Source organism: Monodelphis domestica, chromosome 2, assembly GCF_027887165.1.
Source record: "Monodelphis domestica isolate mMonDom1 chromosome 2, mMonDom1.pri, whole genome shotgun sequence".
NCBI classification, from domain to species: Eukaryota; Metazoa; Chordata; class Mammalia; order Didelphimorphia; family Didelphidae; genus Monodelphis; species Monodelphis domestica.
The window spans coordinates 432,013,816-432,029,650 of NC_077228.1; the positions used below are offsets into that span (position 1 = coordinate 432,013,816).

Below are 15,835 nucleotides of genomic sequence, written 5' to 3' on the forward strand. Positions count from 1 at the left end.
TTTTCTTTTATTCACTTGGATTTTTATCTCATGTTATGCAATAATAACATACTTTCTCTTCATATTAACTGTGTTGGAAATGAGTTCATAGTTGGTGGCCATCAATTTTCCTTCATCAGCCAAATGCTTTATCAGTTCCAGGAAGCACTTTGCCAAACATGAAATAGTCCCTATCCTTCTACAGTGCCAGAATAACTGCTGTGCACTGGTATTTAACCATCTTGAACTGTCTTCCCCTCAGTGTATCCAGTTAGGTGGGCAGGCCTCTAGATATCTCATTCCCATCTATGTTATATAAATCACTAGTGACTCCCAAGTTTAACCTCCTCATGACTTTCCATCTACTTCATGTTCCAATGATGTAACTCTGTTAAGGAAAAAGCAAAGTAGACTTTGAATAAGGATTTTTAAAATTATGTATGGGCTATCAAATAATTCCGTACTGGGGATATCCCTTGCAAGTTTTCTTAATCAGTACCATATTCCTTTAAACCATGATTCATCAATAATGCAAGAAGCTTCCAACTACAAAGCAGGCTGGTTCCCAGAACAAAGGTTGAGGAACACCCACTAGTTTATCAGTGGCTTTCATTTTCCCATTATTTATGCTTGAATGTTGATCATTTTTTGTGGCAATGGCAGTGCTCCAGCTTCAGAAAAGATTCACACAACATATAATCTTAAGCTGCCAGGAAGTATGGTCAACTATTGTCCAGATGCATAGAGCAGAGGCTAAGGAAAGAATTATTTCTCCCTACACTCATTATTGTGGGAGTTTCCCATACTGGGTTCCATGAGAACCCAGGTAAAATTTCATCTACTATTAGGTCTGAAAGAGTGGGAGTCAAAAAATTAGTACCCAGACTGAAAGGAAAACTAAGTTGTTAGTACACTAAGGTAGACTGCTCAGAATGGTAGCTGTTGGATTTTTAAAAAATTCTTTATGGTATATAGTTAATCAGTGTCATTCTGAGGTATTAATGGAGAAGTGTACAAACCTTGGGGTCACAGGAGTTACTAAGATCAGTCTTGAGGGAAATGCCTTTCTCTGTAGTTAGTCTTAGAGTTCTTTGTGTCAACAGGAAATCATTGAAATGGTGGAGATCCTTTTAAAATACACATTCTTGTTCATCCCACTGTCACCAGTGAGGAGGGAAGTAAAGTACAAACCCCATTCAGTTCTGTTTCCTTGATCTCTGTGGTTATTTTATCTGGGGAAACCAAGCTTGCTCCAAACTCACAGTACTCAGGTTCAGCTTCTTCTTTCGTTCTATCCATCAGAGTCCCAATGCCAACACCATCAGGGCAAGAGTACGACTGACTACCTCTCTTATTCAGGAGAAACAGAACACACATGGTTGTGTCTTCTCTTTGACAAGAACAACCCTGATTATCATTTAAGCTACTCAGGAAATTTACACTTTTACAAGCAGTGCAGATTTAAAGCTGGAAGAGCTAGGTCTTGGAGGCTATTTGGTACAACTCCTTTTTATAAATTGGGAAACTGAGACCCAGATAAGTTACATATCTTGCCCAAGGCAACATAGGAAGTAGCAGTTGATATTAGAAATCAGGCTACAAAGACAATTATATCTTCTTTGCAGTAAGATATACAAAATATTGAGTAGGGCCAACTTTCACATAGCTAGTGATCAGTTTCCAAGACACCAGTATCACTTTAGAATATGGAAACACTTGGTTTAATCTTCTCATTTCAAGCTAGTCCAAGTTCTCTCCACTAAAGTCAGGTTCCCTTATTGAAAACTTAATTCAACCCTGCTAGGAGAAAGATAGAACCACCCCCCCCAAAAAAAACAAGACAAATATCTTTAAGGAGAAATAGGAAAAACTGAAATCTACCTGATGTCTGAGAAAAGATAGTCAGACTCTTATCCTTCTATGACTGTCTTCATCTTGGCTCTTCCTGGTGCCCCCCCCCCCCCCAGTTGCTAGTGACTTCCCATTCAATGTTACCTTGTGTGTGCTTTGTCTGTGTCTTGTGTGTGTGTGTGTGTGTGTGTGTGTGTGTGTGTGTGTGTGTGTGTCTCGCTTGATTGAATATAAGCTTCTTAAGAGCAGGAACTGTTTCATTTTTGTCTGCACAGTAGCTGGTACATAGTAGACATTATTACTAATAGTAAATGCTGTTGATTAATTCCACATCCTCTTTTTCCCTCTTCTCAATGCAGTATTTGCATGTTTCCCTAGTGATGGAGAGCTCTAGGATGTATCTTCCCAGGGGTCTTCTAGGTAACCTCTAGAAAAATTTCATGATCTAAATAAAGTAACATATCTTTAAAATTGAAGAAGCTTGGAAACCTCACCATTCCAGTCATATTCTACCTTCCCCATTTGTGTTGTCTCATCTTGATAGAATATTAGTTCTTCAATGGCAGGATGCTTTTTTTTTTTTTTGATATTTACATCCCCAGAAGTTCTCATAGTTCTTGGCATATAGTAAGCACTTAATAATGGATTTTCCTTCATTCATCCTTTCATTGGAACTAAAGCTAATTTTAATACATTAGAGAGGAACAAATGATTTTTCTTTTAGAAAAGAACTGCTACTTTTATGATGACCAACATCTCTATTTGTATTTTTAAAGTTATTGGTGTTCAATTAGTCCTTGAATTTCATCCTAATGTGACTTTTGAGAAGAAAAAAAAATGAAACATCTGCAGATACATGTGGTTATATTTTAATTTCCCCTGCTTAATCTTGAAACATAATTTTCAATAGTATCATTAAAAAAGAACAGACAAATATTTTAGGGTATCTATAATAAATGCAAATAAATCAATACAAACAAAACTTGGCTTTAGCAAACTGTACATACATAAATATCTTCTTTTTTTTTTTACTTAACATTCAATAGTTTTTTTCTCATAAAACCTTCCATGATCTTATTACATCCAGTTTTCTTTAAACCTTTTTTAAAAAGTGCTTTTTAGATTTACAGCCTGTGCATCCAAAGCAAAGGTTAGAACATCATGCCCGAAAAGTAACCAAGTAAGTAGCCACTGAAGCTCTTTAAAATCATATAGTACAAGATTTTAAAATCTCTTAAGTACTGGTTGATTGGTAGATCCCAGATACTGATAGGGTACTTTGGGAGAATTGGCTAACAGAGCCAGGCAGCGGCACATAGGAAAGTTACTCTGACAGTATAATAAAATCCCTGGCTATGCAGAGAACCAGGGAAAGGCTAGAATTCAGGTGGCAAATGTCCCAGGCCAATGTCCCTGGCAGCTACTACTTAAAAGTCTTCTTAGTGCTAGGATTATGAGTATGGAAATTGAGGTTTCTTCCAAAATACTGCCTCTGTTCTGGTTCTCCCTCCCTATGACCTATTGCCAATTTGATGACTTGCACACAGGGTTTAGGAGATATAGGAAGCTGCCACCATAAGAGCATTCCACTTGGCAAAGGTTCTTTTTTAAAGATGGATTTTAAGTTTTTTTTTTCTCATTTGTGTGTGTTTGCCCTTTTTTTTGTCAGATTCTCCTACTAACGGTACATGTACAGATGAATACTAGTTTTCTGTCTATTTCATAGAGGAGGTGGGCCATTGGTATATCTGAGCATGGGGTGGAATGATCGGGCAAAATTATTGGAGAGAGCACAGCTGTAGTCCTCCTCAGACATTGGTACAAGGCAAGCAAGACCAATTAAGAGTAAAAGGAGAAGCTGAAGAGGTAAAGCAGCTCTGAGCACTCTGAGGAGAAAGGCCTGGCAGGATTGAGCTGGCTGGATCTCAGAAGGGGAGGAATCGGAGCCACCTCTTATGGACCTGAGGAAAGAATCAACACAGAGAATGAACAAAAACACTCGTAAGAGACATTGCTTCTTGGTTTGGTTACTCTTCCTGGAATCTACAGGAATATGCCAAATATAATTCAGTTGAGCAATTACTTGTCACTGGTTTGCAAAGAGCCCATGCTATTTCCCCAATACTAACAAAAGAGTTGTTTGGAAACTGTACTGATGCAAAATAAACATTTAATCAATCAACTGAAGAATAACTAATTAGTGGCTCAGATTCCACTAATTTTTTCTCTTAATTCAGCAAAACATTTTTCATTAACAAAGATAATTGCTCTACACAAATTTACCAAAAGAAATTAACTAGCTCTAGAATAATTAAAACATGAATATTTGAGGCAATACATATTGAGTCTGAGAACAGAAGGGATATCTTAGAGTTACTCATCTTATAGATTCATAAATAATCTCTGGTATATAAAAACCCATATAACAAGTGTATATACCTAACAATTTGGAAGGACTTATGAAGGCTTGATTAGGTCTAGAAAGTATGTATCATAATTTGATTTTGCACTGAATCAGCACCTCGCCCTGGCAAGATTTCATTGTGGGCATATAAAATAACCATTTTGGTTTTGGATTTGACTACAGTGATTAATTCAATGTCCATAATTGCTTTGATTTTAGGTTGGTAAGGAAAAAAAATTCACAGATTTCAGGATCTCTTGGGAAAGTATATTTATTGGCTATTGGATCTTACAAAATGGGATGCTGGTTTGGATGCCCCAAGACCTTGGAATGGAAAATTCCACTGCTCTGTTTTGTTGTTGAAGATGATTTTTATTTGTTTGTTTTTTTGTAGGGCAGTTAATTAGTGGTAACTACAAGTTCACAGAAATATGAGGAATGGAAAGGACAAAGGAAGCTATGTGTTATCAAAGATACTTTGGATAATAAAAAATCTTCTGCTGGGATACCACTTTACTGTTCCTACAGCCCCCTTCCTCACAGAGTACTAATCATGGGCACATGGGTATAGGTATTGTTTCTAAAAGACTTAAGAAAACATGTTGAAGAAGTAGAAGATGCCTATGTGTGGAGAGATACATTCATAAGGTACAATATAATTGTCATACATTCATTTGGATCCAATGAAGTCACTATGGTTCAACTGTGTTTTTGAAAGTAGGTTACTATGTGTTCATAATCTGACAGAGAGAGAGAGACAGAGAGAGAGAGAGAGAGAGACAGAGAGAGAGACAGAGAGAGAGACAGAGAGAGAAAGAGAGAAAGAAAAAGAGAGAGAGAGAGAGAGAGAGAGAGAGAGAGAGAGAGAGAGAGAGAGAGAGAGAGAGAGAGAGAGAGAGAGAGAGAGTGTGTGGAACATGTATAAAACTAGCCCAGACTTGCCTTGAAGTGGAAACTAGGTCTTGTCCATAGTTTTAACACTAGTCTAATAAACACAGCTGGGAAGGGAAACAGCGTGACTACTGTGGAGCTCAGAGTGTCTACAGAACATCCCATACTGGAGTGGGAATCAAGAGACAGGAGGAAGACAGATTCTGTTTATCTGCTAGATAACCTTGGCCAAGTTATTTATCCTTTCTAGCCCTTGGATTCTTAGGAAAATAAGGAGATTATACTAGATCCAAAAATCCAATTCAACAGACATTTATTGCCAATTTCCTATGTACAATGGAGTGTGCTAGGCACTGGATATACAGACAAAAATTATTTTTTTTAAAAATAGTCCCTGTTTCCTAATACATCTAAGGTCTCTTCTAGCTCAAAGATCGTTTGTCATTCAATGAAACAATTTTTCTCTCATTGATTGGCCAAATTAAAGACACTTCATTTGAGTGTCCAGCTCCAAATCCTATGATTATATGAAAGAAGGAAAAAGAATGTTTGCCATCTACTGGTCAAACCAAGAACAGCTCTATGCGCCCTACAAAAGATACATGTCAAAAGTTTAGGGAACTGATTCCATAAATATGCTTATTCCATCTATTGACCCAGATTCAAGCCTCTTTATAAAATAGCAGTTGATCTCTAAAAATTACTAGAATCAAAAAATGTATCACCCTCAGTAAGCCTTATGAACCTCCCAATATAGAGCTAGGCTGGTGCATACAGATGTACAAAGGCTTATACCTAACAAAACAATTCATTTTGTGGGAATGTCACAGAATATGATGACACATTAATGGAGAACAGGCAAAACTTCCTCTTTAATTTGAGCTTCTGAGTCATAGATTCAAAGAGTATTCAAACTAGACATCTCTTGGGTCAATCTCTCATTACAGCTGAAGAAAAAGAAAAGCAGGGAGGAAACTGAGGATCTAGGATAAAAGCTTTTTTGTGAGGTTACATGGCTAGCTGCTGGCAGAGGCAGCACTAGTACTCCAACATCCTCACTCTGAGCCCAGTGTGGTTTCCAATGTCCTCAGTTTATTCAGACCTTTTGGTTTGTGACAGAATAGATAGGAGCTTCTGGCTCACATTTGTGTCGTGGATGTCTCACATGGAGAAAGTTATGAGGTGAATTTAAAAAGAATATACTCATAGCTGAAAATATTTGGGACCAGTAGATTCATCCACTGATTAGATACTACTCTTCTCCCTGTCTTGTTTTCCTCATTAGAAGGTAAGCTCCTTGAGAATAGTGCTTGTCTTTGCTTTTTTTGATAAAAAAAAGACTAGTACTCTTGTACTAGTCAACTACAAGAGCATGGAAATGTTTATTTTTTCCTCCTTTCCTCCATCCCTCCCTTTCTCATTTCCTCTCTCCTTTTCCCCTTCCCTTCTTTCTATAGTCACAGAGATTATTAGATTATTCCAAAGGCCTACTTTAAAGTCTCCTTAAACAGATTAGGCTCTAGCACCTATAGATATTGAATTGAAGAATTTTTTTTTCAGTCTAGACAGCCAATTTTCATCATTCTTCAGGTAAGATGATTCTCCTTACTTAGAACCTGCTGATTATGACCAAGTTAAAGATCACTAATAATACTGTAATTATTAACTTTCAACTAGAATGACAGATCATTTGTCATGATTCATTTATCCCAGAGGATTCTTAAGCCTTCCAGAGATGAATTGACTTATACACATAACTGGTGATGAAATTTGCCTGGCAGATTTGAATTATGGGAGATGGGGGAAATGTACTTTCTTGGATACTTAGGTCAAAGCTTAAGATCAAAACAAAAGCTACACATTAAACAACAGTATGCTCTTGATCCAGAAGAGAAAGTTGCTTATTCTTGTGTTATATCAAGTCATATATTGTAAAGATCCCCCTGAAAGGACATGGCACATTTAACAGCATCAGAGCATTCCTTATTAAAGTTCAATTAGACCAGGCCTTCTACTGTCTAAGAATGCCCACATCGAGAATTAATGGACTGAGGTAGGGACAAAGGGAACATACAGTGCTTAATTACCTTCTGAGAAGTTGGCTTCCCTTGAAATACTGCAATCTACCTACTTGTAGAACTCCTATCTTTTTTCTTTTGAACCACTAAGGTCCACTTTCAAGACTGACTAAAGTCACTTCTTGTCTATAGTGAATCTAGTTTTTACCTTTAAAGTCCCAACAGAGTTAATGATCCTAGGGCGAAAAGTACTCTTAATATTTATCCTTGGCCTTAAAGAGACCTGGGTTTCAATAGAAGTTTGGGAGGATTTCCAAAGGAAGGAACAAAGGCAGCTTTTTGACCGGCCTCTGGCCCCTTTCTTTCTTTCTTCTCCTTCCCTTGGAACTGCTACCTAAATGGACTTGGCTACTGCTCTGTGTTTAGGATGTGTCTATCCTGACACAATGAAAATGGAAGCTGAACCAAGAAATCTGATTGAAGACAAGAAGAATAGTTCTGATAAAAAAAAATCCCCTTCCTTTCAAAAGTAGTCCCTCCCCCACTTAAATTACCTGGAAATTGCTTCAATGTCCTAAATTACTTTGTCAGTGTAAGTATGAGTCCAATGGGAAAAACAAAACAACACATAATGCTGTATCAGGGCAAGTCTGAGAAGGATTTGTTTTGTGGGGAAAAGTTGCAATCAGGGAAATGAGAAGAATCCAATCAGTTCTAATATCATTCAAAACAAAGCACTTTGCTAGAAGGGTTCTTAAAAATAATTTAAGGAACTTCATAACCTATTAGCTATGGGAGATGGGTTAACTAAATAATTTACCATGAGAAGACAATGTGGCAATTGTATTTGGAGAAAAAAAATTTGTGGTTCAGACTAGAGGGTTTTAGGAAAAGAGACATTATCCTCTACCTGTAAGAACTCTTGGAAATTGTGTTGTTTCTAGGAGCAACTTGAAAGCTTGGATCTATTCTAGTTTCGGACCCAATATTCTGTCTTGTTTCAAGGCCATCACAGACCCGCCATAATCTGATCCAAGTTTCTGAATTGGTCCTACATCATCTTGACTATTGAAAGTTTTAATTACCAGGAATGATCAAGATCTTGATCTGGTGTCAAGAGGTGTCCAACAGACCAGAGGTGTCAAACAAGCAGGGTCCACAATACTCCCAAGTATAACCTGAACCATATTGAAATGGAATTGAGAAATCTTCAATAAAGTAAATTAATAATATATACATATATAAACATGGGTGATATTGCAAGTCCTTATATAAGGTTTAGGAGACCCAATTCTGTTTAGGCTTGACTCTAGAGCTTGGACCTGCAATTTCCTTGGTATAAGGAACTTCACTATTCAGAAAACTCTCTCTGCTAGTGAAGTTAGAACCTTATCTTAAAGTCATAGTCTTAGATAGGTGAGAGGTTAAGGTTAGACTTCCCCAGGATCACAACCAAATAGATATCAGAGAAAGGAATTGAATCAAGGTCTTTTCAGCTCTGAGGTCTGGTTGCTAATCATTATACTATCCTGCTTCTTGAACTGAAAACAACAATAATAATAACTAGCATTTATAAATGAACTTTAGCGTCACAAGGTGCTTTACAAATATGATCCTATTTCATCCAAATCTGAGAAGTAGGTGCTACAATTATGCCCATTTTACAGATGTGGAAAATGAGAGAGAAGGTTAGACAATTTGAACAGGGTTGCAGGGTTACATATAAAAGAAATTGCTTTTTGAATTTGATACTACTGCTGCAGACAGTAGGGAAAGAGTCTGATAGTTTACTGGTATAAGGAAATTCTCTGTTGACACCTTGTTAAATACACTTCTTTTGGAATTAAATAGTGCTTCCTGCATGGATCTGACACTGACATCAACTTTTACTGAATGCCACTCTGTAGGTTTTTACAATGAGGTTCCAGTGTGAGTCTATGTCTATCTAATGTAGCTGAATTCATGTATTAACTATTTGGAGTTGATAATCATCCTAACATATCTTTTTGTTATATTATCTTTGTGGAATAGTGGAAAGAGAGCTCTGATCCATGTAGTTGGAGAATCTATGTTCAAATCCAGGTTTTCTCATTTACTCTAGCTATTTAAGTTTAGGCAAATCACTTAACTTTGCTGGGTCCTAGGTTCCTCATCTATAAAATGAGAGGGTTGAACTAGATGATCTCTAAAGTCATAGGCTTTTAGCACTAACCAAGACTTTGGTCCCCCAAATTGAACAGAGTTAGATGAAAGAGACTGATCATCACATAAAAATCTGACTCTAATTAATGAAACACAATATTTTGTTTGTTTGTTTTTATTTTTTGGAGTCTAGTTCTCCTTGGATTACAAAGACTGGAAAGTGCAGTGCTCACTGATGGGCACAATCCCACTCCTGATAATCACAGAAGTTCTGACTTGCTATTTCTGACCCTTCAACAAACAGCCAGGTGGACCCATATTCTCAAGGGATGGCAGACTTGATTGGCTTTCTCCCCTATATGTCTCAGAACTCCTGAGTTCAAGCAGGTTTCTGTCTCTCCCAACTGGGATGTGCCACCATGACTAGCAACATAATATGTTTTAAAACAATTATTGATGGATAATGTTTGTACCCATAGTTATGAAGGCATACAGTTTTTTAATGGTCTTAGAATATGAAGTGGAAAGGGAAGCTCTGTGTGTGAGTGTGTATGTGTGTGTGTGTGTGTGTGTGTGTGTGTGTGTGTGTGTGTGAGAGAGAGAGAGAGAGAGAGAGAGAGAGAGAGAGAGAGAGAGAGAGAGAAAGAGAGAGAGAGAGTAGGGGATGCTCAAAAATTAATTCAGCATAACATTCACTATGAATCCTGGATTTGTTAAATTTTCTAGCTGTGTAAAAGACTCAACAGAATACCATGCTCATGGAGCAGACACATAATGGCTAATGCAAGACTAAACTGCATTACACAGGTGATGAACTGACAAAACAAGGAAATGATATTTGACTTCAAACAGAAAATTCCATACCAATCCCAGACACTGGCCACTGTGGCCACCTCATATCTCAAATTAAAGAAAAAAGTGAAGAAAGTTAAAAAAACACACCTGGTTTAAAATTTTCTACTTTAAACTTATGGGGTCAACATTCCTGAATTGTTGGGGTTTTCTGTCTGCCCTAACAACCGTAACCTCTTGAGTTTGCTGATCCAGTGCAAGATCAAATACGAAGTCCTCTGATGTGAAAATATTCGGGAACAATGTGACAGTGTGTACTGTGAGTTAATCCTTTCCCAGCAGGAGCTGCATTCATTGCCCACAGTGGGTGCACCCCAAACAGTGGCGCCAAGGAGTTAAAAAACCCAATCCATTTCAACCACAACCTGTCTGCCTAGTGTATTTGATTAAGTTTACCATTCAGGTGAAACTCATTTGTATTCCATGCCTGTCTGAGTAACAAATCAAGCATTGTGTTGTACTGCTAAGGAGATGTGTTAATAAACAGTGCTGGACAGAGCTGATCTGAAAGGTGCCGCGTAGATGCCCCAGCTAGAAGGGGGGCTGCTCCCCAAGCTGCAAAGCACTGGTAAGATGCGTGTTGAAGCACCTGCTCAGCCCTGCACATAGAGACATCTGAAATCCTGAGAAGAAAAGTGACGGGAGGGGGCGAGGTAAAACAGAATCAATTTCTGCCTGTGCTCCATGGACGTCTGCCTGAATTTAGTTTCTAGTTCTCATCAAGTGGGAGACCTCTTATGCTGTAACTTTGTAACCCTCCCCTCCCACTTCTGCCTGAGTCACACTTGCTCTCTTGCCTCCCAAAGGACTATGATGTTCTCCACGCTGAAATCAATGATAAATCGTTTTTCTTTGGAATGGTAGAGGAGCTCCTGTGGGATGGACGAAGGGGGAGGAGAGGGAACACAGGAAACAATTGTCTGCCAGTAGAGCACCACTATCTTTATTAGGGAGGCTGAGGGGTGGATCATGGGTATTGTGAACAAAGCCTATGAACAATTAGGACTGAAGGTACAGAACTATACATTGCCAATTGTATTTATTCATTGCAATCTTGTTAGGAAAATCTTTTGTTTTCAAACCAGATAGAGGCATATATGTGTAGGTATGTATACAACCATATGAATCTCTCTATGTATTTTCCTATTTGTGTATCATCTTTTGTGGAATTTCAATACCTCAGGGCAGCTGAGAACTCATATACAATTGTCACAAGTGGCAAATTGATAATATCAAAAAAGAATTGTTTACATTTCTAGACTTCCTCCTAACCCTCTCCTTGGGAATTGAGAGTGCTGTTGTAGCCCAAATAAACTCCTAAGGGGCTGAACTGTTCTAACAGTGAAGTACCTAGGACTGGAATTTGGAAATGGCTGGGATGGCATCATTATCTTTCTTTCTGTCTGTCTTTTTAAAATTGTCTGGGGTTGGAGGAAAGGGGAAACATGAACTAATCAGTGAAGGAACACAGACACGTCACGCCAACAAGGAAGAATGCAAAAGCACTGTTAGCTGCAGAAATGATAAGACTACTGGAGAGAAGGTGGAAAGCAAAAAGCGGCAGCTGTAAGTCTGCTCTCTGGTGGTCACATGGTAATGGACACTGGTCTTGCTTCCAGAGTAAAGCTGATGCAAGCACTCTGCCAAGTGTCAAGGACAGTTAGTGACTTAATGTGTTGACTGAAGAGGAGCTGAAGGCAATGCCAAGGAGATAAGGTGCTAATGATTTTTAGATGTAGTTACCCCAATTCTGACTTTTCATTTTTTAGAATCTCAAAAACCCCAAACCCACAAACTGAATAAAACGTCCAAAATAAAAATCAAAAGCTGGGGGTGAGGGGAGGGTTGGGAGTGTTAGTATGCTTTATTCAGAGTTGTGGGTTCTGTAAATGGTAAAATATTGCATCGTACTATCACCTGTCTTAATGTAAAATCTAGAACTAAGAGGATGATAAAAATTATTTGCCACAAATCCCATGGTGTTATGCTCTAGTTAGCTGCATGGTCTTTATGTTACACATATAAAAAGGATCACCATCTGGCAAAGTATATCAGAATGGTGCCTATGTTGGGGAATAATTTTTTCTTGTGTATGTGAGTGCCAAGAGTTTTGTGCTATAAAATTCACAAGTATCTCGGTATTCATAAAGCAACCCAAACTTTTGCCAATCTGCTTCTTGAGGGCAAGAGTGAGACTAAAATAAGTGATTCCTTGACTCCTCTAAGGGCAGATTTGAAGCAGGCTGATTCCAATTGGGGCATTTTCCATCATCCTCTTGCAGTTCTAGAACAGTGTGGAAACCAGGAGAATAAGGTACCTGCTATGTGGATTGTTGACAGAGGGTCCAGGCTGTGAGAGACTACATTTGCCCCGTGGCTGTTTGCAATGAACAGGGGGTAAAGAAAGAAGAATGTTCAGTCCAGGCAAATAAAGACAAAGCTACTGATGAAAATTAAACTAAAAGTGCAGCAAAAGAAAACACAAATCAAATGAAGTGATCAATACCCATGAACCAAGGAAACTGGCTTTTCTTCTGTTGAACAAATGAAATGAATGTCCAATTGCTTTAGTAGTGACTAAAGATACAGTAAATCTATTACTTAAACTACTTCCATATTGGTGGTAAAATATTATTTTATTTTTAATCACATTTTTTTTTGGTTTAGAGTATAGATGGTCTCACATTATTAGTTTTGAGTATTCATTAATACAATCTTTCAGGGTAAACAAAGGACTTTTACAGTCTGGAAAATGTGGAAGTGGACATATACAAATGGAGTTATAAAGCAAATAAGCCAAATTGTAGCCAGATGATAAAGATGAATATAAGAGCTTTCTAGTTGGCATGTTTTTAACTAAGTGCTTGCCCACTTAAGTTTTACATGATTCACTTTATCATCTCATTCAGTTATATTTTCCATCTTCTGGAATGTCAAGGTGTCTATTTTCCTTCACTTGTTACATTAATAAAACAATAACATGAAGTTGCCTGAAGAAAAACTGTTTAAAGAACAAGTTAAATATTCACTCTAGAGGCTAAAGTTGAATTTACTGAAAAGCCAGTGTTCCTTCACATTCTGAAACTAGGATCTACAGGAAACTAGTGAATGTTGCAAAAATCAATTTCATAAAGATCATTAAGTTCACCAGGACAGAACTTAGATGCTTATAAAAATGCAAATGAAATTAATAGTATTCTAAGAACTAAGAAGAATGGGATAATAATAAGAACCAATGGAACTGTAAAGCAGGACAAAAAAAATCTCGTTACATACAAAGATCAAGGTATAGAGGGCAGCAGGGACAGAGTTAGCTTTGTTTGTTTTCATTTGTTCCAGTGGTGCCCATGGTCAAATCAGGATCACTTGCAGTGTGATTCTTTGGACAGTTAGCCACCATTCATTCACTACAGTCTTCTGGACCACAACCCAGGAACAACCTTGGAGAACTGCTTGCCTGGTCACTTAAGATTTTTAAAAGTGCATAAGGCAGATTTATAAATAGCTTAATAAAATCATTAGGCTCATCATTCAAAAGCCTTCTTAAGACTTTACAAAAAGGTTTTGATGAGCCTTTTTTAGGTGGCAGCCTGATCTTTTAACTGAAAAAAAAAATGGTAAAGGGTTAGGGAGGAGACAAACAAAAGGGCTGCCAAAAGGACAACAAAGACCTTGCTAGAACTGGTCAATTGAGCCTGCATACCAGCCACACTTTGAGCCCTGATTTTTTTTTAAATTAAAAATAAAGATACTATCTTTCATTACTGATTTCATGCAGGGTAGAAATGCAGCAAGATTGGGGAGCAATAGTAAACTATAGAAAACCTCCTGTGGGGGAAGGGAGTGACAACTTTTGCTTTTCCCTCAAAAAAAACAGTGAACCCTCTTGTTGGTTGCATATACCGTTAGTTCCTAGTGTTTTGTCCCTAGAGCTGATAGAAGATAGCCAGTATCAATTTACCGATTTTTGTCTGTTTGGGGTGCTTCTTCCTGACACGGGACTCACAGATCCTGAGGTGTCCAGTTCATCAGCAGAAGACCATGAGGATAAATCCTATATGTAAGATTGAATTTGATTAGATAAATCTTAGGATGTTCTCATTATCACCATAGCTCAGCAGTTAGGGTGTGGGAATCTCAGATTCTTAGTACATTTTAATGAACTTCAGCTTCTAAAAAGTGAGGTCCTTAGAACTGGAATCTGAAATGGGTTCTGAAAATAGTATATTTCTCTTCAATATTTTATGGGACAAAATTTATTATCTTAAAATTTTTCAATCCTACTGGAGTTTCCTTAGTGATCTTAATGTTTTAAAACAATAAATGTAGCTTATGAAAGATGACAGCCTGATAGCTAGGCAGTGGCTTAGTCTCTGAGGGAATCTTCTTACTCATCCAAGCTTTGTGACAAAAAAAAAAATCACCTAGTATATAGTCCATTTGTGGTGTCAAAGATGTTATGTTATTTCTGGCATTGCTATTATTGGGAATAGATTAATATGCTTATAAAAAAGTAAGAGATATTCTAAGTTCTTGATAGAAATTCATAAATGAATCTTTTAGCAATACACCTCCCTCCCTTCTCTCTCTCTCTCTCTCTCTCTCTCTCTCTCTCTCTCTCTCTCTCTCTCTCTCTCTCTCTCTCTCTCTCTCTCTCTCTCTCTCTCTCTCTCTCTCTTTCTCTCTCCCCAAGAAATTGATTTTCTTAGGGAGTCAAATACTTTGCTACATAAAGGTGTCAAGTACTTTGCATGCTATAATTAATTGATTCTTTCATAAAGAGAAAAACAGAGGTCTGGTTCAAAGATGAACTCTCTGTGTTAGTGGTGCTTATAAACACAATATAGCTAGGCTCCTTAGTGAATAAAAAAGTATTTCTTTTGGATCTAACAAATCACTATATCTATTATATCAGTCTGTTTCCATTCTGATAAATATTTTTGTGATAGCTGGATTTAAAAAAATTTCAGTTTAATGGAGATTATGTCTTCTAGATACAAACTATACAAAAAACTGAGAGAAAAATAAGTTGTTTGCATATTGATAAATCAGAGACTTACCAGTTGGCTGCTTGATATATCTAAGATCTTCTCAAGGTCCTTGATATGACGACTAACCTCTTTCAAGAGAAGTTTAAGTCGATTTCCAATGACATGGACTTTTTCTTTGGCTTCCAAGCAGTCTTTTCCTTCAGCATTAACTAAGAGTTGGCAGGACATGTCTTGCAGTGATGCCACTTTTAGTTGAGACTCCAGCAACTCTCGTCTGATTTGCTATTTACATAGTAAAATATCATTTTTCTGCTATGTATTTTGAACAGATATAGAGTTTCCTAAAACTTGGAAACATTATCCTTTAATCTAGGTCAGTTTTTTGCCCATGCAATGGAATGTCAAAGATGCAAATAAAGGGGGCAATATGGTGGAATAGTAGTAAGTGTACTGCTTCAAAAGGAGTAAAGAGAACTAAATGGTCATTTTGCCCATCACAACTTGCTATATGACCTTAGAAAAAATTCACCATATGTATCAATGAATGCAGGGAAAAAATTTATAAGGAAAAGCATTATGTAGAAGCATGGTATTTTTTATTATAAGTTTATTTTTAAAATATGTTAAGCTGAGAATATAGGAATTATTCAGGCCAAATTTGTATTCTTGATGTATAGTCAAACATTTTTAAGATGGAGTAGAAGATT

General features: G+C 37.4%; 1 protein-coding gene across 19 annotated transcripts in view; it reads right to left on the reverse strand.

The window, feature by feature from the left end:
• Window positions 1-2,683: 2,683 nt before the first annotated feature.
• The window catches only part of SYNE1 (spectrin repeat containing nuclear envelope protein 1), a 569,990-nt gene continuing 556,838 nt past the window's right edge, over window positions 2,684-15,835 (reverse strand). For 14 of the 19 annotated variants that reach the window (XM_016428964.2, XM_056818948.1, XM_056818954.1 and 11 more), the window contains 4 exons: window positions 15,198-15,410; window positions 14,099-14,191; window positions 12,456-12,514; window positions 2,684-3,791 (listed from right to left, as the gene is read on the reverse strand). In XM_016428964.2, the coding sequence (XP_016284450.1) occupies window positions 3,551-3,791; window positions 12,456-12,514; window positions 14,099-14,191; window positions 15,198-15,410 (606 nt within the window). In that variant the 3' untranslated portion in view covers window positions 2,684-3,550. Of the gene's footprint in view, window positions 3,792-12,455; window positions 12,515-14,089; window positions 14,192-15,197; window positions 15,411-15,835 lie in introns of those variants that run through there. The other 5 variants (XM_056818959.1, XM_056818957.1, XM_056818956.1 and 2 more) reach the window with 2 other exon arrangements.